The sequence below is a fragment of the Hemitrygon akajei genome, unplaced genomic scaffold, assembly GCF_048418815.1.
Source record: "Hemitrygon akajei unplaced genomic scaffold, sHemAka1.3 Scf000106, whole genome shotgun sequence".
Taxonomy (NCBI): Eukaryota; Metazoa; Chordata; class Chondrichthyes; order Myliobatiformes; family Dasyatidae; genus Hemitrygon; species Hemitrygon akajei.
In genome coordinates, this window is record NW_027331992.1 from 989,419 (window position 1) to 1,013,346 (window position 23,928).

The 23,928-nt window shown below is 44.5% G+C and overlaps 1 protein-coding gene across 6 annotated transcripts in view; it reads right to left on the bottom strand.

The window, feature by feature from the left end:
* Window positions 1-23,928, bottom strand: part of LOC140723262 (uncharacterized) — an 85,503-nt gene that overhangs the window by 16,283 nt on the left and 45,292 nt on the right. For 5 of the 6 annotated variants that reach the window (XM_073037870.1, XM_073037874.1, XM_073037871.1 and 2 more), the window contains 6 exons: window positions 21,340-21,375; window positions 15,998-16,048; window positions 8,782-8,820; window positions 7,660-7,710; window positions 5,518-5,568; window positions 903-953 (listed from right to left, as the gene is read on the bottom strand). In XM_073037870.1, the coding sequence (XP_072893971.1) occupies window positions 903-953; window positions 5,518-5,568; window positions 7,660-7,710; window positions 8,782-8,820; window positions 15,998-16,048; window positions 21,340-21,375 (279 nt within the window). The remainder of the gene's footprint in view (window positions 1-902; window positions 954-5,517; window positions 5,569-7,659; window positions 7,711-8,781; window positions 8,821-15,997; window positions 16,049-21,339; window positions 21,376-23,928) is intronic. The other variant, XM_073037873.1, reaches the window with a different exon arrangement.

Below are 23,928 nucleotides of genomic sequence, written 5' to 3' on the forward strand. Positions count from 1 at the left end.
GTAACCTACAGCTGCTTAAAAAAGCCATCTCTTAGGCGATCGACAAATACCCTGTGTTGTTATCCCACACCAAACTTTTCCATCAATAACCTTACATATTGAAGACCTTCATTATAAATGAGAGTTTACACTTCTAATACTCATTTTCTAGCTCATTTTGCAATCTCAAAAACACGACTACTATTTTGAGTTCCGTATATGCATCCCAAATAGCTTTTGTTTATAACCTTTCGGTTTCATAACTCCACCTACAAAGATTCAACGGTCCAGGACTCTTTGCAATCTCTTTCTAAAGATGCATTACCAACTGATACCAAGAGATCCATAACACCGCCTAAAACTCCCTGGTTTTCCCTTCAATACAGAGTATATCTTTTGATGTTAAGCTCCCAGCTATGGTGATCTTTCAGCCACGACCAATCCCAAATTGCGCCGCGAGGTCATTCACGTTATTCTGAATGCCACGCGCATTTAAATGCAGCACCTTCCATTCTGCATTCTTCGCCCTTTGGAACTTTGCCTCTGTGCCTGAATTTAACTCTTTGTTCTGTCTGCATTTGTACGCAACCATTGACATCTCCTCCCTTACGTTAATGCTACAAACAGCATCTACATATAAACCCGTGGGCGCATCGTCAGCAATACATCCCGTTTCCCGTTCCACTGCCATATTAGTTTACACAACTTTCAACGGCTCTGGTAAATCTGAGAAAGTCAATTGCTTCCTTAGATTCTCAGAAATGCTTCAACAAGTTGCCGCCCATGAGGAAGCTCAGCGAGCAAAGTACGCATGGTGTTACCGAAGCGCACGCGACCTTTTCCGTCAGTTTGAGCAGCCACCCGATACGGCGGAACTGGAGCTTGATTGGAGCTCATAGTCACAGAGTCCGATTTCAACTTACCCGCCACTGGTAAAGGCCCCCGCAGATGTGCGTATGCTACGTTTGCTGAGCCTGTGGGGAAACATAGAAATGATTATATCTCCGTGATCTGGAATCCATAATCCGCTTCCCCTGTCATCAAACCATCCTTTTGGCCATTTCCCGGTCATGCTACCAACGGCGACCTGCATTTCTGATTCGCTGCCAAAGTTTTCAAGCACGTCAGCCTGAGAAGGGATCCGTTTGAAGCGTGTGAAGTAAACAAAGGATTAGAGGACTTGCCAGCCGGACGGGATGCTCAGCGAGGCACAACTGCGACGGACAGTGAGCAGAGGGGGGAGCCGAGAGCTGGGCCAGAGCCCGGGTAAGTTACTAAGCAGGGCGGAAGGCTGAGTACATGAGCTGGGTTGAAGGGCTGTCTGTGGATGGCCATGCAAGACCTCAGGAGCGTACTTTGTTCGCAGGAGACAGTAGCTGTGTGATTGTCAAGTAATTTAACGGTAATGCACAGCAAGGACTGAGTTCACCTGTGACAGTTTCCCCACAGTATAACCGTATAACAATTACCGCACGGAAACAGGCCATCTCTGCCCTTCTAGTCCATGCCAACGCTTACACTCACCTAGATCTACGGGCCCGCACTCAGCCCCCACTCAGCCCATAACCTTTCCTATCCATATACCCATCCAATTTTACTTTAAATGACAATACTGAACTTGCATCTACGACTTCTACTGGAAGCTCATTCCACACAGCTACCACTCTCTGAGTAAAGAAATTCCCCCTCGTGTTACCCTTAAACTTCTGCCCCCTAACTTTCAACATGTCCTCCTGTTTGAATCTCCCCTACTCTCAATGGAAAAATCCTATCCACGTCAACACTATTTATTCCCCTAATAATTTTAAATACCTCTATCAAGGCCCCCCTCAACCTTCTACGCTCCAAGGAATAAAGACCTAACTTGTTCATCCTTTCCCTGTAACTTAGGTGCTGAAACCCAGGTAACATGCTAGGAAATCTCCTCTGTACTCTCTCTATTTTGTTGATATCTTTCCTATAATTCGGTGACCAGAACTCTAACACAATAAGAAGAGGACGGCCAAACACGACAGACACACGGTCACCGGGTCTCTGGCACTGAGAGTGGTGCTGTGGCTCAGAAGGGCAGAATGGTGAAGATGACTGCAGTGTGATAGAATAGAGACGAGACTCTGTGGGCACCATTGCGATACCCGGATGATATGTTACCTATCCATTGGCAGGGTGAGGGATGACTCAGATCGGGTCCAAGAGATGACCAACGGCAAGGGAGAGAAGCAATGTCTTGGAGTATATAAGCACAAATGGCTTATTAAGACGAATAGATAGAGTGGACAGCCAGCGCCTCTTCCCCAGGGCACCACTGCTCAATACAAGAGGTCATATCTTCAAGGTAATGGGAGGGAAGTTCAAGGGGGTATTAGAGGAAGGTATTTTACTCTGAGAGTGGTTGGTGCGTGGAATGCACTGCTTGAGTCAGTGGTGGAGGCAGATACACTAGTGAAATTTAGGATACTAGTAGACAGGTAGATGGAGGAATTTAAGGTGGAGGGTTATATGAGAGGCATGGTTTAAACGTCGGCACAATATTGTGGGCCGAAGGACCTGCAAAGTGTTGTATCTTTTTATGTTTCTATAGCATAAAGAGCGAAAAACACGAGATCCTGCAGAAAGAGTTTAAGGGGGCTCGATAGAAAGTTGACAAACAGGACCTACAGGACAGTATCCTCTCTATTGTTGTACCACGTGGACAATCCAAACCAGGGGTGCGTGAAAAGAGCTGGTCCAAGAGCAGGATTTTCGAGATCGTGAATATAGAGATTCGCGGTAGATTTTCTAAATTCATGGGGCGACCGATTAATAAGCAAGTATACGTAAACAGAAATACCTTTCAGGCAGGGACCTGCGTAGGATTAAAACAATAAGCAGAGTTTTGAGCAAGTTTTCTTCGAATTGGGCTTTCAACATCGTGGTGCCTTAAAAGAGCAGTTTTTTATGCAACCTTCGCTTCGCCTAGCGGCTTAATATAATGGGTGATAAACCCCGGCCCGGGCAAACGGAAGGAATCACGTTTGGGTGGATGCTGCGCGATTTGTCCCCTGTTACAGAGCAGTATCCCGAAATAGCAAACAGTGCACAATATGCGATTAAACGATTGAGCTTCATAGCTGTTAGTTTGACTATCTGGTTAGTAGAGAAACGAAATAAAAGAAAAAATAAACAATCTTATTAAACAGTCAGTGCGCAAAGTTGGAGCTCAGTCACAGGCCGATCGTTCAACATCGACTTCCTCTGATCGTCGCTACCCTTGGGACCCTTGATCCGAGTCCACCCCGTCCGGCGGTCTACCAAATCTCTCCATTCGCACCTTCTCTCCTCATGTCCCTCCCTCTCTGGCAAAAGCCCGCAAAATCAACTCCTACCAGCTTCAAAAGACAGGGCGACAAAGTTCCGATTGGCTAGAATGCATACAACAGTCATAGAACCATAGAACACTACAGCACAAAAACATGCCTTTTGGCGCTTCTTGGCTGTGCCGAAGCATTTGTCAGCCTAGTCCCACCGACCTGCACCTGGCCTATATCCCTCCATATACCTCTCATCCAAGTACCTGACCAAGTTTTTCTTAAATGTTAAAAGTGAGCCTGCATTCACTACTTCAACAGGCAGCTCATTCCACACTCTCACCACTCTCTGTGTGAAGAAGCTCCCTCCATGTTACCTTTAAACTTTTCCCCCTTCAACCTTAACCCATGTCCACTGTTTTTTTTCTCCCCTAGCCTCATTGGAGAAAGCCTGTTTGCATTCACTCTATCTATACGCATCATCATTTTATATACCTCTATTAAATCTCCCCTCATTCTTCTACGCTCCAGGGAATAAAGCCCTAACCTATTCAAACTTTCTTTGTAACTCATTTTCTCAAGTCCCAGCGACATCCTTGTAATCCGTCTCTGCACAGTTTCAAACTAATTGATATCCTTCCTGCAATTTGGTGACCAGAACTGCACACAATACTCCAAATTCGGCCTCACCAATGCCTTATACAAACTCACCATGATATTCCAACTCTTATACTCAATACTTTCATTTATAAAGGCCAACGTACCAAAAGCACTCTTTATAACCCTATCTACCCGTGACGCCACTTTTAGGGAATTTTGTTCCTGTATTCCCAGATCTCTCGGTTCTACTGTACTCATCAGTGCTCTACCATTGTATGTTCTACCTTGGTTTGTCTTTCCAAAGTACAATACCTCACACTTGTCTGTATTAATCTTTATCTGCTATTTTTTCACCACATTTTTCCAGCTGGTCCAAATCCCTCTGCAAGATTTGAAAACCTTCCTCACTGTCCACTGGACCTCAAAACTTTGTATGTTCAACAAACTTGCTGATCCAATTTGCCACATTATCATCCAGATCATTGATATAGATGACTAATAACAATGGACCCAGCACTCATCCCTGTGGCATACCACTGGTCCCAGGCCTCCACTCAGAGAAACAATCCTCTACTACCGCTCTCTGGCTTCTCCCAATGAGCCAATCTCTAATCCAGTTTATTACCTCACCATGTGTACCTAGCGACAGAAAATATTGCTAACTAACCTCCTATACGGGACCTTGTCAAAGGCATTACTGAAGTCCATGTAGACAACATCCACTGCCTTCCCTTCATCCACTTTCCTAGTAACCTCCTCAAATAATTCTAATAGATTTGTGAAACGGATTATTTCTATGGCCGCCTCCACAACAGGTGTCCAGTCTGCAGTCAAGTGAGGGATTGGTGGCCACATATTCCCACAGGTATTCATCGGTATCAGTGCGTTGGGTGTGGAAGTTCTCCTTCATTACATTTGTATAAAACAAATTTCAATCCTCTGTTTCTCTTTTGTTAATTCGTATCACCCGGGTCCGATGTGAGGATTTCTTTTGGGTTTACTGAGTGTTTTCCAAACAATGTTATCACTATTGTATGTTCTACCTTGGTTTGTCTTTCCAAACTACAATACCACACACTTGTCTGTATTAATCTCTATCTGCTATTTTTTCAGCCCATTTTTCCAGCTGGTCTTTCAGCCGCTACTCAATGACGCCCACGCAGTTATAGCGACCAAATTCTGGTTGCACCACGAGTTCTGAAGGCTGCCTGGATCTACATGGGGAATCTTCAATCCTGAATTCTTCGCCCATTGAACTTTGTTTCTGTGGTAGAATTTAACTCTTTGCTCTGTCGGCATTTGTAATCAATCATTGACTTGTCCTCCCTCACAAGCATATTGAAACACATCCTCTACTGCGGGCTCGACATCAATCGTATCATACTCAATCCCTGAGACCTGCCATATTTATTTAACCACCCCCAACAGCTCCAGTAATTCTGACCAAAAAGAAAAGTCAATTGTTGTTTTCTTCGGCTTTCGGAAACGCTTTAACAAGTTGACACATATGTGATTGCTTAACGAGCTAAATTACATAGTATTACGAGAGCGCTCCTGACACTACCGTCAGTTTGAGCACCCGCGCGATACAGCAGCACTTCTGGTTCATTTTCCGTCCCGCGCATAGTCACTGTCTTCGATTTCCATTTACCTGTCAAGGCGAGTAGGCACCGGAGGTGCAGTTGTGGTATTTTCGTCGGCCCTGTGGGCAAAATAGAAATACTTATATCTCCGTAATCCAGAACCCATCTGCTTCCCGTCTCATTAAACCACAATTTGAACCATTTCCCGATCCTAAGAGAGCGTCACATTGTTCTGACGTCAGAACGTTAGTGCCGAAGTGAATGACTTTGAACAATGTGTACAAAAGGCAAAGAATCAGTGGACGTGCCAGCAAAGCGGGATGCTGAGCGACGCAGAACTGGGACGGGCGGGGTGCAGCGAGGGGAGATCAGAGCGGGGGCCGATCTCGGGTGAGTTATGAAACGGGGCGAAAGGCTGAGCACATGAACTGGGTTGAAGATCTGGATGCGGAGGTCACGTGAGATCTCAGCAGAGCACTTTGTGCGATTCAGGCGGGTATCAAAAGAACAGAATTGAAAATACGGAGACAAAAACCATGGGCTATTGCAAATTGTGCTGGAGAGCTTTGAATGGAGTTCAGGGAAATGATGGATGGATGGATGAGCGGAATAGGTAGTTTGCATCTGTCTTCACTGTGGAAGATACCAGTAATTTGACCAACATGCAGAGGCATGCGTGCCGTGACGGGTCCAGTCAACGGAGAGGGATTCAACAGAAACGGCGGATAGTTCAGGTGCAGCTTCGCGGCAGTGCCTTTTAGTGCGCTAAGTTTTAGAGTGCGCCTGTCTCAGTTCTTCATACTTAAGGGAAGTAACAACTTTATCATTATGTTCGTACTTCTCCATTTCTCATCTGGCAGTGCCAATTGCTCCGGAGGCAGTATTTTCTATTGAGTTTGCGATGCGGGAGGTCTACCTGGCGTCAACCTTTATGGAGAATCAAATCTGCACCTGCTGCACCGTGCTGCCGCTTCTGTGAGAACGTTTGAACGATCTGGAGAAGCAGTTGATTATCTTCAACTCATAAGGGAGAATGAGGAGGTGATAGATAAGAGCTGTAGGGAGCCAATCATATCCTGGCTTGACTATAACTCCTGTCTACTCCTTCTCACTTTTCTTGACAGGACGAAGGTCATCGAGCTACCTGTCTAGTACCCTAATTCGTCCCTAAAGAGCAGCAGCTCGACTCACCTGATGTGCATGTAGTCGTCCAGCAGGCTGGGTGTCTCCCGGATTTCCCACATCTCACACCCAGTACAGAACACCGGCCTCACAGACATATATCCTGTTTCTCTTCCTCAGAGTTTACATACCTCACTTCGACCCGTTGTCGACGAATCCCGAATGAACCAATGCCCTACCGTTCTGCCTGATATCACTTCGACCGATGAACTCTCCATTGATGACTGTTCCGCTTGGCAGTCTCCCTTATCTGCCTGAATCTGTCCTCCTATTTAACTCACGAGTTCCTTCCTACATGCCCTTTCCAAGTTCCCTTTGCAACGTAATACACACATGTTCTCTATCATTCTGACTTCTATATATTACATGTGTATTTATTCGTAGAACTTCCTAACTCCACCTACAAAGATTCCACATTCTCTGACCCTAACATTTTTCTACAGATGTTATTTCATCTGTTACTAACAGAGCTATCCCAACGCATATGACTTCCTGAATGTGTTGTTGACAAAAAAAGGATATCCTTAGATGTTAAGCTCCCACATTCGACCGTCTTTCAGCCGGTACTCAGTGATGCCCATGACGTCAGTGTCTAATTGTTGGTCCATTCCATTCCAAATGCTGCACGCATCTAAATGCAGCAGGGTCAGTCCTGCATTCCTCGCCATTTGAAATTCACCTCTGCGGTAGAACTGATCTCTTTGCTCTGTCTGCCCTCGTCCTTCGCTACAAGCATCTTACCCACATCATCTACTTATAAACTTGCTGGCCCTTCATCAACTGTATCATACTGGATCCCTGTCTCTGCGATGTTATATTAACCACGCCCAACTGCTCTTGTAAATCGGACGCATAGAAAAATCAATTATTGTTTTATTAGATTTTCTGAAAGGCTTTCACAAAGTTCTACAGATGAGGCGGCTTACCGAGCTAAGATGACATAGTGTTAACGGAGCACATCCGACCCTAACATTAGTTTGAACACCCACTCGGTACAGCAAAACAGTTAGTCTTCAATTTCCACTTACCCCTCAAGTTGAAAAACTGCCACCCCTGCAAGTGGACTGAGGTGGCCAACCCTGTGAGCAAAATAGAAACAATTATAACAATTATTTGTGTAATCTGGAGCCTATCTGCTTCGCGGCTCATTAACCCAACCTTTGAACTTGTTCCCGGTCCTCTCACTGTTTTTAACTTTGATCAGAACGTTCCAACAGGTCATTTCGAAAAGGGATGAGTTTGAAGAATTTGATAAGAACAACGAATGACTGGGCCTGTCAGCAAAGTTGGATGTATAGCGACGCAGAACCGCGACCGCCCCAGTGCAGAGACGGAGCTCAATTCTGCACCACATCTCCGCTGAGGTACTAAACAGGGTTAAAGGCTGAGCACATGAAGTGGGTTGAAGAGCTGGCAATAGATGATCACGTGAGATCTCAACAGCGCACTTTGTACAACTAAGGTGGACAACAAAGGGGCCCTGGAAAAACACATTTGAAGATATGGAAAGAATAAGCGATAGGTTTTAAGGCACAGTTACACATTGAACGTGACGCTGGAGAAGTTTGAATGATACTCAGGGAAATGATGGATAAGCGCAACAGGCACTTTGAATCTTTCTTCACTGTGGAAGACACCAGTTATCTGAGCAACATCTCAAGGGAAATGTGTTGTCAGGACACCCAGCGGCAGAGAGGGATTCATTGGGAAAGCGGAAAATTCAAGCGCATGTGTCGCGGAAATGCACTTGTGCGTGTTAGGCTTTAGAGTGCGCCAGTCCAAGATCCTCAAGCGTAGGTGGTGGAAAGTTATCGGCAACTTTATCACTTGATCTTATTTCTCCATTCCTCGTCGGTTAACGAGAATTGGTACAGCGGCGGTGTTTTCGCAAAGCTGGAGGGCTAGACGTCGTCCACCCTCACGGATAAACAAATCTGCACCAGGTGCATCGAGCTGCAGCTTATGAGGGAACCAATTAAGGAGCACAACGTGCCGCACGAAGCTGGTTAACGAGCTAGGAAAGCATAGTGTTACCGAGGCGTTCCTGACCCGTCCGTCAGATGGAGCAGGCACCCGATACGGCAACACTTTAATCGCCTCGTGCACAGACCTAGTCTTCGAGTTCTACTTACCGCTACATTTATACTTACAAGCGTCGCGGAGGTGGAGATGCTCTTAATTTGCGTTTCCTGTAGGGAAAAATAGAAAACTCTTTCTCAGTAACGCGTAATCACCTCCCGGCTTCTTAAACCACCCTTTGGTCCATTTCCCAGTCCTGTCAGAGCGTACCACATTTCTCATTCGCTGTCATGACATTCGAGCAGGTTAGTTTGAAAGGGGATCTGTTTGAAGAATCTAAAATAAACAAAGGTTTAGAGGACCTGCCAGCAAAGCGGAATGCTCAGCGATGCAGAACTGTGACGGTCAGTGAGCAGAGAGGGGAGCCGAGAGCTGGGCCAAAGCTCGGGTGAGTTGTCAAACAGGGCAATAGGCCGAGCACGTGAAATGAGTTGAAGATCTGGCCGTGGATAACGACGTGAGACCTCATGAGCGCACTTTGTACAATTAAGACGGACAACACAAGGATCATAAAAGAACAGATTTTTAGATAGGGAAACAATAAGCAATAGACTAGAAGGAACAATTATAAATTGAACAACAACAATCAATAGTCTAGAGGGAACAATTATAAATTGAACAACCATACGCAATAGGCTAGAATGAACAATTATTAATTGAACATGTTGCTGGAGGGGTTTAAATAGGATTCAGGGACATAGTGGATGAGCGCAATTAGTATTTACAGTGACCATCACTGCGGAAGACACCCGTAATTTGGCCAACATTCAAGTGTGATGAGGTGTGCGGCAACCAATCTACAGAGAGGGATTCGTTAGATAAGGCGGAAAATTCAATTGCATGTGTACAGGCAATGACTTTGAGTATGCCAGGCTTTAGGGTGCGCCAGTCTAAGATCCTTAGGCTTAGGCGAGGGAAAAGTGTCTGGCTATGTTATCACTGAGTTCTTATTTCTCCATTCCCTGTCTGCTGGCGAGAACTGTTCCAGGGTCAATGTTCTGTAACCGGTTTCCGATGCGGGATGTCTAGACTTCCCCCTCTTCAATAAACAAATCTGCAATTACTGCACCGAGCTGCATCTTCTGAAAAAAAGTATCAACTAACTCAAAAAGAAGTTGATGATCTTCCACGCATTCGGGACAATTAAGAGGTGACAGATAGGAGCAATAGGGAGCTAGTTTGCAGTAGACCGTAGCTGTGTGATTGTCAAGTAAAGCAAAGGAAATGCACAGCAAGCACAGAGTACACCTGGGGCAATTTCGCCACAATTATGAGTACAACTTTAGAAGCTATTGTGAAGGACGGCCAACCACGGGGAGACACAGACACCTGCCTGTTGCCAGGATCAGGAGTGTCTCAAATCGGGTCCGAGAGATCACCAAGAACAAGGGTGAGCAGCCATGGCTTGCAGTATATATGTACCAATGGTGTCGATAGAAGAGGTGTGGAAGCCCTGCAGAGTGACTTTACGATCTCGATAAAAGCGGACAAACTGGACCTCCATGTCAGTAATCTGTACCACGTGGACAATCCACACCAGAGGTGCGTGAAAGGAGCTCGTTCATAAGCAGGACTATCGGGAGTTTGAATGCAGAGTTTTGCGGCAGATTTCCTGAATTCATGGAACAACCAATCAACAAGTGATTGTGAGTGAAAAGAGGTATCTTTCAGTTACGAACGCGCAGAAGATTAAAAAAAAGAGTTTCGAGCGAGTTTTCTCTGAGTTGACCATTCGACATTGGGGTGCAGTAAAAGAGTTACATTTTCATTAGGCGGCGATCCAGATTTTGAAGGAAAGTTTTTGCTTTATTTTGTTTGTTTCTATTTTTTATTACTGAATTGAGGAGCGACAATTCAGAAAGTGGAATTCATTTAAAAGGGACCAGCGAGACCTGTTTTGTGAGAGGGTTCGGCTCATCAGGCTTGGGCGAGATCAGGCTTTGGTGAGGCAAATCGTCTTGTAAGTTGCACTCTCTCTGTACTTATTTGTCCATTCCTCATTTATTCTGGCATAGTGCTGAGGTGAGAATCGCTGCAGAAGTAGTGTTCTGTACATAGGTGTGAAGTAGGAAGTCTGGCAGACGTCCAGCATCGTAAATTAACACATCTGCACTAGGGGCACAAAGATACAGTTCCCGAGAGAGGTTATCAAGGAACAAGAACTACAGATCGACGACCTTCGTCTCATACAGGATAATGAAGACATGATCGATCGAAACTACCGGTTTGGAGCTCTAAAGAAGTCAAACGCTCCTGATATTTTAACTCCGTTATTCCCGAAATTACTCTCGTGTACTTCCACTTAATTCTCTCTAATGACAACACATCCTTTCTGAGAAAAAAGAACCAAAAACTGTTGAAGAATTTGCAAGTGCGGCTTACTAGCAACTTAAACAGTGACATCCTTTTGTCTTTGCTTTTATATTATCTTCCTGTTAAAATAAATGACACCACTGCATTTGTTTACCTTACCCCAGACTCACCCTGTAAATTAAACTTTTGGGAAACTTGCACGAGATCCTATAAGTCTCGCTGTATGATTGTTCCCTCCCCGCATTTAGATAAGAGTCCACATTATTGATCCTTTAACCAAAATTCGTTATCATACATTTCCGAACACTGTTTCCCATCTGCCATATTTTTGGCAGATTCGTCCTGTTTGACTATGTCCTGCGGAACTGGCAGAGTCGTCCAGTTTGTCTATGTCCTGAGGAACTCTAAACTTCCTCAGAACTACCCAACCCTCCATCCATCTTTACCAGAAAGTTATCAATTCGTTTATCTAAGTCATGGACAGACAATGTGTAAAGCAGCCGTCCCAATACTGGCCCTTGAGTAACACCACTAGTCACGGGAAGGCAATCAGAAAAGGCCTGCTTTAATCCTGTCCTGTAACGCTATAGAATTTTATCTTGTTAAGCAGCCTTATTTGTGGCATCTTCTCCAAAGCCTTCTGAAAATCCAAGTAAATGAAATCCACCACCTCTCATTTGTTCATGCTGCTGGTTACTTCCTTGAAGAAATCTACAGATTTTTCAGGCAAAACTTTCTTTCACAGAAACCATGCTGCATTTGAGTTATGTCATAATTAGTTTCCAAATATCTGGAAACATTCCTGATAATTGATCCAACAATTTCACAACCACTGACGCCAGACTAACTTGCCATATTATTCCTTCTTTTGTCATCCTCCATTCTTGAATAGTGGAGTGACATTTACACTCTTCCAATCCTCGGCTACCTCGCCGAAATCAAATGATTCTAGAGAGATCATAAACTTTGCATCTGTTACCTCTTGAGCAACATCTCTTGGGCCTCCGGCAAGTAGTACATGAAATTGTAATGGGAGATAAGGAGATGGCGGAGGGACTGAAAGAGCATTTTACATTAGTCTTCACTGAGGAAGACATCAGCAATATGCCGGACATTCAACGGTGTCAGGGAAGAGAAATATGCGCAGTCACAATTGCGACAGAGAAACTACTCAGGAAACTGAATAGTCTAAAGGCAGATAAATCACCTGGACCAGATAGAATGGATCCTCGTGTTCTTAAGGAAGTAGCAGTGGAGATTGGGGAGGCATTAGCGGTGATCGTTCAAAAGCCGATAGATTTTGGTCTGGTTCCGGAGGATTGGAAGATTGCAAATGTCACTTCGCTATTTAAGAAGGGGGCAAGGAAGGTAAAAGTAAATAATAGGCCTGTTAGCTTGACATCGGTGTTTGGAAAGTTGTTGGAGTCGATGTCAAGGATGAGGTTACGGAGTACCTGGAGGCATATGACATGATAGGCGGAACTCAGCATGGTTTCCTTAAAGGAAAATACTGCCTGACAAACCTAGTGCAATTTTTTGAAGAAATTACAATTAGGCTAGACAAGGGAGATGCAGTGGATGTTGTGTATTTGGATTTTCAGAAGACCTTTGACAAGGTGCTGCACATGAGGCTGCTAAACAAGATAAGAACACATGGAATTACGGGAAAGTTACATTCGGGGATAGAGCGTTGCCTGATTGGCAGGAAACAGAGAGTGGGAATAAAGGGATCCCATTCTAGTTGGCTGCCGTTACCAGTTGTGTTCCATAGGGTTCCGTGTTAGGGTCGCTTCTTTTTACATTGTATATCAACGATTTGGATAATGGAATAGATAGCTTTGTGGCTACGTTTGCTGATGATACAAAGATAGGTGAAGGGGCCGTTAGTGCTGAGGAAACAGACTGTCTGTAGAGAGACTTGGATAGATTGGGGGAATGGGCATAGATTGGCAAATGGATTACAATGTCGGAAAATGTACGGTCATGCACTTTGGTAGAAGGAATAAACGGGCAGACTATTATTTAAATGGGGAGAGAATTCAAAGTTCTCTTGGGAGTCCTCGTGCAGGATACCCTTAAGGTTAACCTCTAGGTTGAGTCGGTGGTGAAGAAGGCGAATGCAATGTTGGCATTCATTTCTAGAGGAATAGAATATAGGATCAGGGATGTGATGAAGAAGCTTTATAAAGTACTGGTCCGACCTCACGTGCAATACTGTGTGTAGTTTTCGGCTTCTTATTTAAGAAAGGATGTACTGACATTCGAGAGGGCTCAGAGAAGATTCACTAGAATTATTCCGGGAACGTGAAGGGTAACTTGTGAGGAACGTTTGACCGTGCTTGTACTGTACTCCTTGGAGTTTAGAAGAATGAGGGGGGACCTCATAGAAACATTTCGAATGTTGAAAGCCATGGACAGATTGGATGTGGCAAAGTTGTTTCCCATGGTGGGGAAGACTAGTACGACAGGACATGACTTGATGACTGCAGGGCGCCCATTCAGAATAGAGATGCGAAACAATGTTTTTAGTCAGAGGGTGGAGAATCTATGGAATTTGTTGCCACGGACAGCAGTGGAGGCCAAGTTATAAGACAGAGATTGATAGGTATCTGAGTAGTCAGGGCATCAAAGGTGATGTTGAGATGGCGGGGGAATGGGACTAAAGGGGAGATTGAATCAGCTCATGATGAAACGGCGGAGAAGACTCGATGGGCCGCATGGCCGACTTCTGCTCCCTTGTCTTATGGTCTTATGGTAGTAGAACTGGCCAACGTGACTTATACACCTTAAGTCTTTGAAGTTTCCCTTTCGCCTGTTCCTTTCTGATAGCAACGGCACTCATATCTGCTTCCTGATATTCACGGACCTCTGGTGCAACGCTAATGCCTTTAACAGTGAAGGCAGATGCAGTGTACCTGTTGTTGACTGGCGATTTCTTGCCCCCATTAGCACTCTACCAGCAACATTTTACAATGTTTCAATATCAACTCTCAATTCCTTTTTTCTCTTTATATAACAAAAAAAAAACTTTTAGTATTCTGGACTTATCGTTTTCGCTAGTCTGTTCTCATATGTCATCTTTTCCATTCTTATTCCTTTTTGGATGCCTTTTTTCCCGAATTGAAAAGGTTCCTAGTCACTTTTGCTGAAACAAAAGCCATTTCTATTGTTTTTATGCAGTCCTTATTTTCCATTAGCTGCCACGGTTGACTACCCTGTTCACTTGTGAAACTCTTCCGCTGTCTTACATATGTGTCCTGTTCCTTCTGAGTTGTTCCCAGAATCTTCAGTCATCTCTGGTCTGCCATCACCCTCTTCGATATTCTCCAACAATCCAACTGGACAAGCACATCACTCAAGCCCTTATAAATCCCTTTATTCCAATCTAATACTATGAGATGTGAATTATACATCTTCCTATCAAAGTGCAGTATGATCACCGTCTCCTAAGATTCCATGTACGTCAACCTTCCTGAATTATTACAGAAAGTCCAGTGTAAAATAGTTTTCACGAGTGGACTCGAGAACAATCTGCTCTAAAAAGCAATCTTATAGCGATTCAACGAATTCCTAACTTGCAATGCGTTGGCAAACTGATTTTACCAATAGCCTTGTGGATTGAAGTTCCCGTTAAGATTGTGTCATTTTCCTTCTTATATGCCTCTTCTAGCTCCCTTTGCAATTTAAACCATACATTATGTCTACTATTTTGAGGCCTGTATATGATTCCCACAATGTGTATTTTTCTCTTAGATTTTCCTAACTACACCAACGAAGATTCCACCTTTGTTTTCGCCTCTTTCTGAAGATGTTATCCCATCTGTTGCCAACAGAGCCGCCCTACTGTATATTCCTTCCTATCTGTCTTGTTGATACAAAGTGTATCGTTAGATGTTATACTCGAAACGTTTGCTTTTTTTCTGCCACTAATCAGTGATGCCCACGATGTCATAGCGACCAAACTCTAACTGCACCACGAGTTCGTCTATATTATTCTGAATGCCCCGCGCATTTAAATACGGCACCTTCAGTCCTATATTCTCCGCATTTTGAACTTTGACTGTGTGATGGAATTTAACTCTTTGTTCTGTTTGTATTTGTACCCAGTCATGGATTTTTCCATCATTAAACACATGTACATGTTACACATAGCATCTAAATGTAAAACAGATTGCTCATATTCAGCTGTATCATACTGTTCACATTCCTCAGTCATATTAGTTTAAACCACTGCAAACAACTCTCGTAAATCTGAGAAAGTCAATTGATATTCACTCCTTAGATTTTCAGAAAGACTTTAACAAGGTGCTGCACGTGTTTCGTTTTTAAATTTGTAATGCTTTCTGTTAGCGACAGAGCCACCCCACAGCATATGCCTTCCTATCTGTCCTTTTGATAAAGTATATCCGAAGATGCTAAGCTCTCAACTATGACCTTCTTTCAGGCACTACTCAGTGATGCCCACGACTTCATAGCGAGAAATCTCTGGTTGCACCACAAGGTCGTCCACGTAATTCTGAATGTTGCGCGGATCTAAATGCGAAAGCTTCAGTCCTACATTCTTTGGCTCAGTTTTGTCTCAGTGGTAGAATTTAATTATTTATTTTGTCTGCATTTGTCACCAATCTTGACTTGCCCTCCCTTACATGCATGTGACACGCATCCACTACTTGTAAATCTGCCGACTCATCATCATTTGCATCATACTCGATCCCTTATCTCTGCCATAATATTTTAAACACGCCCAACAGCTATAGGAAATCTGAAGGCAAAGAAAAGTCAGTTGTTGTTTTCTTAGATTGCCAGAAACGTTTTAACAAGGTGCCACATATGAGGCTGCTTAACGAACTAAATTGCATGGCATTACCAGAGAGCTCTCGACCCGATCGTCAGTTTGAGCACCCACACGATACACCAGCACTTTTGGTTCATCTATCGCCTCGTGCACAGTCACAGCCTTCCATTTCCACTCACCTGCCACGGCGAGAAGCTCTTGGGGGTGCAGTTATCGCGGGTCTGTCGGGCCTGTGGGCAAAGTAGAAAGAATTATATCTTCGTAATCTAGAACCTATCTGCTTCCCGTCTCGTTAAATCATCCAGTGAACTACTTCCCGCTTCTGTCATTCCATCCCTCTTTACTGACTCGCTGTCAAAACTTTTGAGCAGGTTCGTGCGAAAGAGTGTGAGTTTGCAGAATGTGAAGAAAACAAAGCATCAGTAGATCTGCTTGCAAAGCGGGATGCTCAGCGACGCAGAACTGCAACGGGCAGGGTGCAGAGAGACGAGGTCAAAGCTGGGCCCGACCTCGGGTAGTTATTAAACAGGGTAAAAGGCTGAGCACATGAACTGGGTTGGAGAGATAGCTGTGGAGATGACGTGAAATCTCAGCAGCACACTCTGTGCGATAAGTCGGGCAATAGCTTTGAAGATACGGAAATAACGAGCGATAAGCGAGAAGACACAATGACACATTGTACTGGAGAGGTGTGAATGCGATTCAGCAAAATGATGGATGGAATAGCGTAATAGGTATTTTGCATCTGTCTTCACTGTGGAAGACACCAGTAATTTGATCAACATCTCAAGGCTAATGTGTTCTGCGGCGACCAGTCAACAGAGAGCGACTCAACAGAAATGGCGGAAAATTCAATTGCCCTTTTCGCGGAAATCCCTTTCAGAGTGCTAGGCTTTACAGTGCGCCTGTCTAAGATAGTGAGGCTTAAGCGAGATAAAAACATCTGTCAAATTTATCAGTGTGTTCTACTTTCTCCATCCCGCGTCTGTTAGTTGGAGCTGCAGGCTCAGGAATGTCTCAGATCGGGCTTTTGGGACCCCAATGGCGAGGGTGAGCAAGCATACTTCCTGGTGTACGTTGAACCCAACGATACAGGTAGTCAATGTGAGGGAGTTCTGCATGGAAATTTTAGAGAGTTCTGTAGAATTCCGACAAATATGAGTCCAGGGTAATAATCTCTGGAGTGCTTTATCACGTGGACAATCCAACCCAGGGATGTTCTTTTCAGATTCAATGAACGACCAACCAACAAATGACAGTGAGTAAACCGAACTATATATTCTGTCAGGGAGACGCATCAGATTAAAGAAAAACAGTGTTTCGAGCCAGTTTTCGCCTAGACGGACAATCAACGCCAAGGCTGCATCAGAAGAGCTAGGTTTGGAATCAGGGTGGCGATCAAGTTATAAGGGCAGTAATTCTTTAACTGTTTTTTTTTACTTAAGAGGCGATCAGTTCGCAACTGGGTTTCATTAACGGAAGGTGCCGGTATATACAGTCAGTCTGGCTTTCGGGAGATCAAGTTAGTTGAGGTAAACTGTCCTGTAACTCACTCCCTCTCTGTACTTAGAGCAGATTGTTTAAATAAGTATCGTTCCTGGTGCAGTGTTGGAATGTGGGAAGTCAGGCTGACGTTCAACATCCCGAATAAACACATCTGCACCAGGAGCAGCAAGTTCCAGCTCCGGAGAAGACGAAGGCCACCGAGTTGCAGCGAGTTCGTCTCACGTGGAGGAATGATTACCTGATCGATAGCAGCGACCGGTTTGGAGATCAAACCGTGTCAACGTGTTTCCATTCAGCAGAACAGTTGTTGGTTGACGGAAGGGAGTGTGGAGAGGAAGTGTAGCTCGTGGGGGATTGGTGTAAAATGAGCAGCCGAAGCCTGAACGTGGAGAAGACAAAAGACATACTTGCGGACTTCAGGAAGGTGCAGTGAAACCCTAAATATTATATACGTACACATATATGCACATATATATATTTTGGTGAGGAAAAGGAGTAAGTGATCGAATAAAGAAGAATAACTGAGTAATATAAAATCCACATTATAATAAGTATTTCTCGAGATAGGTATATCACCGTCTACTTTTGCTTCCGTTTAGCTTTTCAACATTTTTAAAGTTAGCCAAACCTAATGGCTTTTCTGGAGGGGGTGACGGCTGTCATTGGAAAACTCCCAGTCTCTTCCTGATATACTTCTCTCGGCCTCCTCCCGTCTCCTGCCTTCTCGATTCTCGACATATTTCCCAAGCGGAGCGGGATAATTCATCTGCAAGGCTTTCCCTCGCTTTGATCACGCTATCGGGCAACCCTCTGGCGTTCATGTCTGTAATTACCTCTTCCACTGTCTCATCTTGATAAAACACTCGAAGTTTAGCAGGGTACGGAGTTTGGAATCTAATCCTTTCTTGCTTTAGCATTCGCTTTACTTCAGATTATTCTTTACGTTTCTGCAGGACCGCGGGGGGGGGTGTTATCTTGGTCGAAATATATTAATTTATCGTCTAAAAACACCCTCTTCCGACCTCAAGCCCTTCGTAGAATCTCCGCCTTGGTACTGCATGGAAGGAGTTTAATTATGATCGAACGGGGCTTATCTCTGCAGCGCGGGCAGGCTTCGGGGCGAGCACACGATGCTCTCTCTCAGTTTCCAGCTCCACAGTCGGGGGAAGCTCCAGCGCGTCCTGCAGCAACTTTCCGGCAAACTCCGTCACAGACAAACCCTCAGATCCTTCGGGAACGTTGTATATTCAGATACTTTCCCGCCGTGATCTTCCCTCCAGGTCAAGCAGTTTACTTTCTTGTTCATTTAACATCTTTATCGTCTTACTGAGTATCCGTTCAACGTTTTGAACGCGATCTTCCACCTTCTCAATTCGAGTCTCTGCCACCGCTATTTTCTGATTGACGATGCCGAGCTCTGACTTAATATCATGTAGCTGCTGTTTTATATCTTTCTGGAACTCCCTTATCTCTTTCAAAATTTCGATCATATTCGCCGCTTAGCCTGAACGAGCCCCAGCGTCCGCCTCGCTAGTACGGGATTGGGTAGGAGAGCCGCTCGCTGCTCTCCTCTCGGCCGCAGAGTCGCTTTTTCATTTCCATTCGTTTTCCCTATTCTTGCCCCTCTTATCAGTTCAAATACTTTGAAAAATACCACACTTGATGGGTTAACGGGGCTTAATACGTGTTTTCCCGGAGGAGATAGTGACTTAAGCTGCCATTCTAAAGAATCGTACATGAATTTGCAAGAAATGCCTTCTAGTTCTGGATTCCCCACGCAGGAAATACCCTCTCCACGTCCACCTGATCTAGTCCTTTCAACATTAGGCTGGTCTCAATAAGATCCCTATGCATTATTTTAAATTCCTGAGATAACTGAACAAAATTGCCAAAACCTCTACCTACGTTAGTGCCTCTCACATTGCAGTATGAATTCAGTCATATTATGATCACTGCCTCCTATGGGTTCCTTTACGTTAAGCTCCAAAATAAGATCTGGGTTATTACAGAGCATCCAGTCGAAGATAGATTTCCCCGAGTAGGGTCAAGCAAAAGCTGCTCTAAATTCCTCCCTAGCGGTCAGACACAACATGACTTTCTCAATCGTTTTGCATACTGAATTTTCCATTATAATTCTGCCATTTTCCTTCTTGCATGCCTTTTCCAGCTCCAACTGCAATCTAAACCACACATCTTGTCTACCATTTCGATGTCATATATGATTTCTACAATATGTTTTACCCTTGCATTTTCCCAATTCCACCAATAAAAAATCTACATTCTCTGAAGCTAAGTCATCTCGTCCTAACGATAGAATACCATTACCAAGAGAGCCACCCACCGGATATGCCATCTTGCCTGTCTTTTAATTTTAAAAAAGTATATCCTTAGATGTCAAGCACCCAACTTTCTTTAAATTATTACTCAGTGATTAGATTAGATTAGATTCAACTTTATAGTCATTGTGCCAAGTACAGATACATAGCCAATGGAATGCAATTAGCTTCGAGTCAAAAGTACAAAATAATAGTGTTATTAAATAAAAAAAAAACTGTGAATAAGAAGTGCTACAGCACACAAATATAAAAGTACTGAGATAGGACAATATGGATGCAAAACTGTTTTGCGCTGTGATGTGAGGTTCAGCAGTGTCACAGCCTCAGGGAAGAAACTCTCCCTGAACCTGCGGATTGGGGAGTGGAGGCTCCTGTAGCACCTATCGGATGGGAGGAAAGTAAAAACTCCATGATTAGGGTGAGATGCATCGTTAATAAATCTTTATGCCCTGACCAGGAAGCGTTGATGGTAGATGTTCTGAATGGTGGGCAATTTGGTCCCATTAATCAGGTGGGCTGTTTTAACCACACGCTGGAGTGTTTTGCAATCCGATACGGGACAACTGCCATACCACACTGAGATGCAGTTGGTGCTGTCAATAGCACAGCGATAAACGTTAGTCCGTATCCTGAGACAGAGGTGAACGTTTTGCTGCTCCTCAGGAAATAAAGGAGCTGTTGCGCCTTTTTGATCAGGATGGAGGAGTTCAGGGACCAGGTAAGATCATCGGAAATGTGGACACCAAGCAATTTGAAGCTTCATACACGCTCCACTACAGCTCCGTTAATGCAGATGGGGACATGAATGTGGCTCCTAGCATGCCTGAAGACCACAAGGATCTCCTTGGTCTTCTCTGTGTTAAGGGCCAGGTTGCTGTCGGCACAGCACGTAGCCAGGTGTTGGACCTCGTCCCTGTTGGTCATCTCATCATCCCCTGTGATCAGGACAACCACCGTGGTGACGTCTGAGAACTTGATTATGGAATCATAGCAACGTACAGGAACGCAGTCATAGGTGAATAGGGCGTACAGAAGATGGCTCAGCACACAGCCTAAAGGAACGCAAGTATTCAGGATGAGAATGGAGGAGGAGAGGTCGTCTAACTTAACAGACTGGGGTCTGTTAGTCAGAAAGTCCAAGGTCCAAATGGAGAGGGATGAGCTGATATCAAGCTGACGAATTTTGGCAATCAGCTTGGAGGGGATCACAGTATTGAATGCCGATCTAAAGTCAATGAACAGCATTCTGACGTAGGGGTTGGGCCTGCCCATGACGTCATAACAACACGAGTTCGTCCCCCTTATTCAGAATGCTGCGCGCATTTAAATACAACTTCTTTAGCGGCAAATTATTCTTCGCCACTTTGAAATTTGCAGTAGAATTTCCCTTTATGCTCTGTCTGTATTTGTTCTCAATCATTGATCTATGATCCCTTACAGGCATTTTTCACACACATCATCTACCTGTGAAATCGCTGGCTCATCCTCAGCTAAAGGAAAGTAAAGTCAATTGTTTCTGTGTCCTTAGATTTTCAGAAAGGTGCCGCACATGAGGCAGTTTAACGAGCTATGGTCGCATGGTGTTACCTGAGCACATCCGACCTGTTCGTCAGCTTGAGCACCCAACGCGTACAACGACACTTTGGTTAACTTATCACCCCGCGCACAGACTCACTTACCCCTTTCCAGGTGCACGTATGCTGCGTCTGACCTTCCTGTGGGGAGAAGTATAAATAATTATATCTCCGTTATCTGGAACTCATCTGCTACCCGGCTCATTATTCTATCGTTTGAACCATTTCCCGATCCTGACACAGCGTCCCTCTGTTCTGACTCGTTGTCAGAACGTTAAATCAGTTCAGCTTGAAATGGGATGAGTTTGAAGAATAGGAAGGTAACAAAGAAGTAGAGGACCTGCCAGCAAAGCGGGATGCTGAGCGACGCAGAACTGCGATGGGCGGGGTCAGAGAGGGGAGTTCAGAGCCGGACTAGATCTCGGGTGAGCGATGAAACATGGAGAAATGCTGAGCACATCGACTGGATTAAAGACCGAGCAGTGAACGATCACCTGAGATCTCAGCAATGCACTTTGTGCGATTAAGACGGGCAAGAAATGGACATTGGAAGAAAAGTTTTAAGATACGGTGACAATAAGAGATTGCCTTCCTCTGCCACTTGAGAACATCTTCCTTTGTGGAACATGACTATCCTGTGCCTTATACATTATTCCAAAATACTTCAGCGATCTCTGCTCTACCGTCATCACCTCCCGTATGCCCCTCCGATCCACCTGAGCAAGCTCGTGCATCATGCCTCCGTAACTCACTTTATTCCTTTGCGATACTGATACATGTGAGTTATGCTTCTCCCTTTCAAATGTCAGTCCGAATTCAATCATGTTCTAATCACATAAGGATTCCTATACGTTAAGCTGTCGAATAAGATGTTCGTTAAAACACAACATCCAATCTGAGATAGCCTTCGCCTAATTGCCTAGAGAACAAGCTGCCCTAAGAAACCCTCCCATAGGCATTCAACAAATGTCATCACTTGCGATCCGACACCAACAAATTTCGCCAAACCCTTCCATATTAAATTCCCACATTACAATTAAGTCATTATCATTATTGTATGCCTTTTTCAGCTCCTTTGCAATCTTATCCGCACTCCTTTGCTACTATTATTAGTACTATTAACTGGTATTTTACGCTAGTATTTCGTTAACTCCACCCACAAAGATTCAAAATCTTCTGTCGTTATTCCCTTCTTAGAGATGTAACTCCATCTCTTACCAATAGAGCCACACCACCGCCTCTGCCTTCCTGTTTGTCATTCTGGTGCAAAGAGTATCCTTCGATGCTAATCTCTGAACTACGGCCTTCTGCTAGCCATGCCTCAGCGGCGCCCCCTATGTCATACCGACTAATTTCTAATTGCGTCATGAGCTCGTCTACATTGTTCAAAATACTATGCCAGTTCAATCACATGTATCACGTCCAGTCTGGCATTATTTGCCGTTTTGAATTATCCCTGTGAGGTACAATTTAGCTGCTTACTCTGTCTCCATTTGGACGCAATCATTGGCATGTCTTTTCTTATATTCATTTTACACTCATCATTTACTTCAAAACCTGCTGACTCGTCCTCAGTGCTATTATACTGGTTCCCACTTTCCAGCTATGTCAGCTTCAAACACTCGCAAAAGTTCCAGCAAATCCTCCGACTATAGCTCCGGAGCCTTCTGAGCCGCGTGGACAGAATTGTGGGAGAGGTACTCCGCTTTTGCTTTCCCCTTGTAGCACTCCCTCGCCAAAGAATTCTCCAATTCAGAATAATTTTGTTTGTTAACATGAGTACTCATTAATGATGTTTCTTGGAGTTCACATTAGCGATGACCTCACCTGGAGACTTAATAACACCTGAACAGGGAAGCACAGCTGCAACTTCAATCCGAATTAGACTGGGGCAAGCCAAGCTCCCAAACCCATCGGAACTGCAAATTAAAGGAGTACGACTGCGAACATCTTGCCAATTGTATCTCCATCTGGCATAGGAGCAGAGGAGAATCGGCCCTGGAGTCACTGCAACTGACAGTGAGAACGGCTGAGAGGTTCATACGGAAATCCCTAAAATTCATCTGGGGAACTTATCAGCAGTAATGCATTTGCAGGGCGCTTGGTATTACTAAGGATCCCACCCATCCATTCAGCATCTTGGGATCCGAGCCCACAGGACACTCAAAGCTGTTGCTCAGGTTGACTCTTTTGGTTAACAAGGCACACCTTCGTAACCGGTGGGATTGAGTTCAAGAGCCAAGAGGGAATTTTGCAGCTATATTGGACCCTGGTCAGACCCCACTTGGAATACTGTGTTCAGCTCTGATCACCTCACTACAGGAAGGATGTGGCAGCCATAGAAAGGGTGCAGAGGTGATTTGCAAGGATGGTGCCTGGATTGGGGAGCATGTCTTATGAGAATAGTTTGAGAGAACTCGGCCCTTTCTCTTTGAAGCGACGGAGGATGTGATGTGACCTTATAGAGGAGTAAAAGATGACGAGTTGCATTGATCATGTGCATTGCCGGAGATTTTTTTCCCCGAGGGCAGAAATGGCTAACACGAGAGGTACAGTTTTAAGGTGCTTGGAAGTATGTGCAGAAAGATGCCGGGGTTACGTTTTTTTTACGCAGAGAGTGGTGAGTGCGTGGAATGGGCTGCTGACGGTGGTAGTGGAGGCGAAAACAATGGGGCCTTTTATGAAACTCCTGGA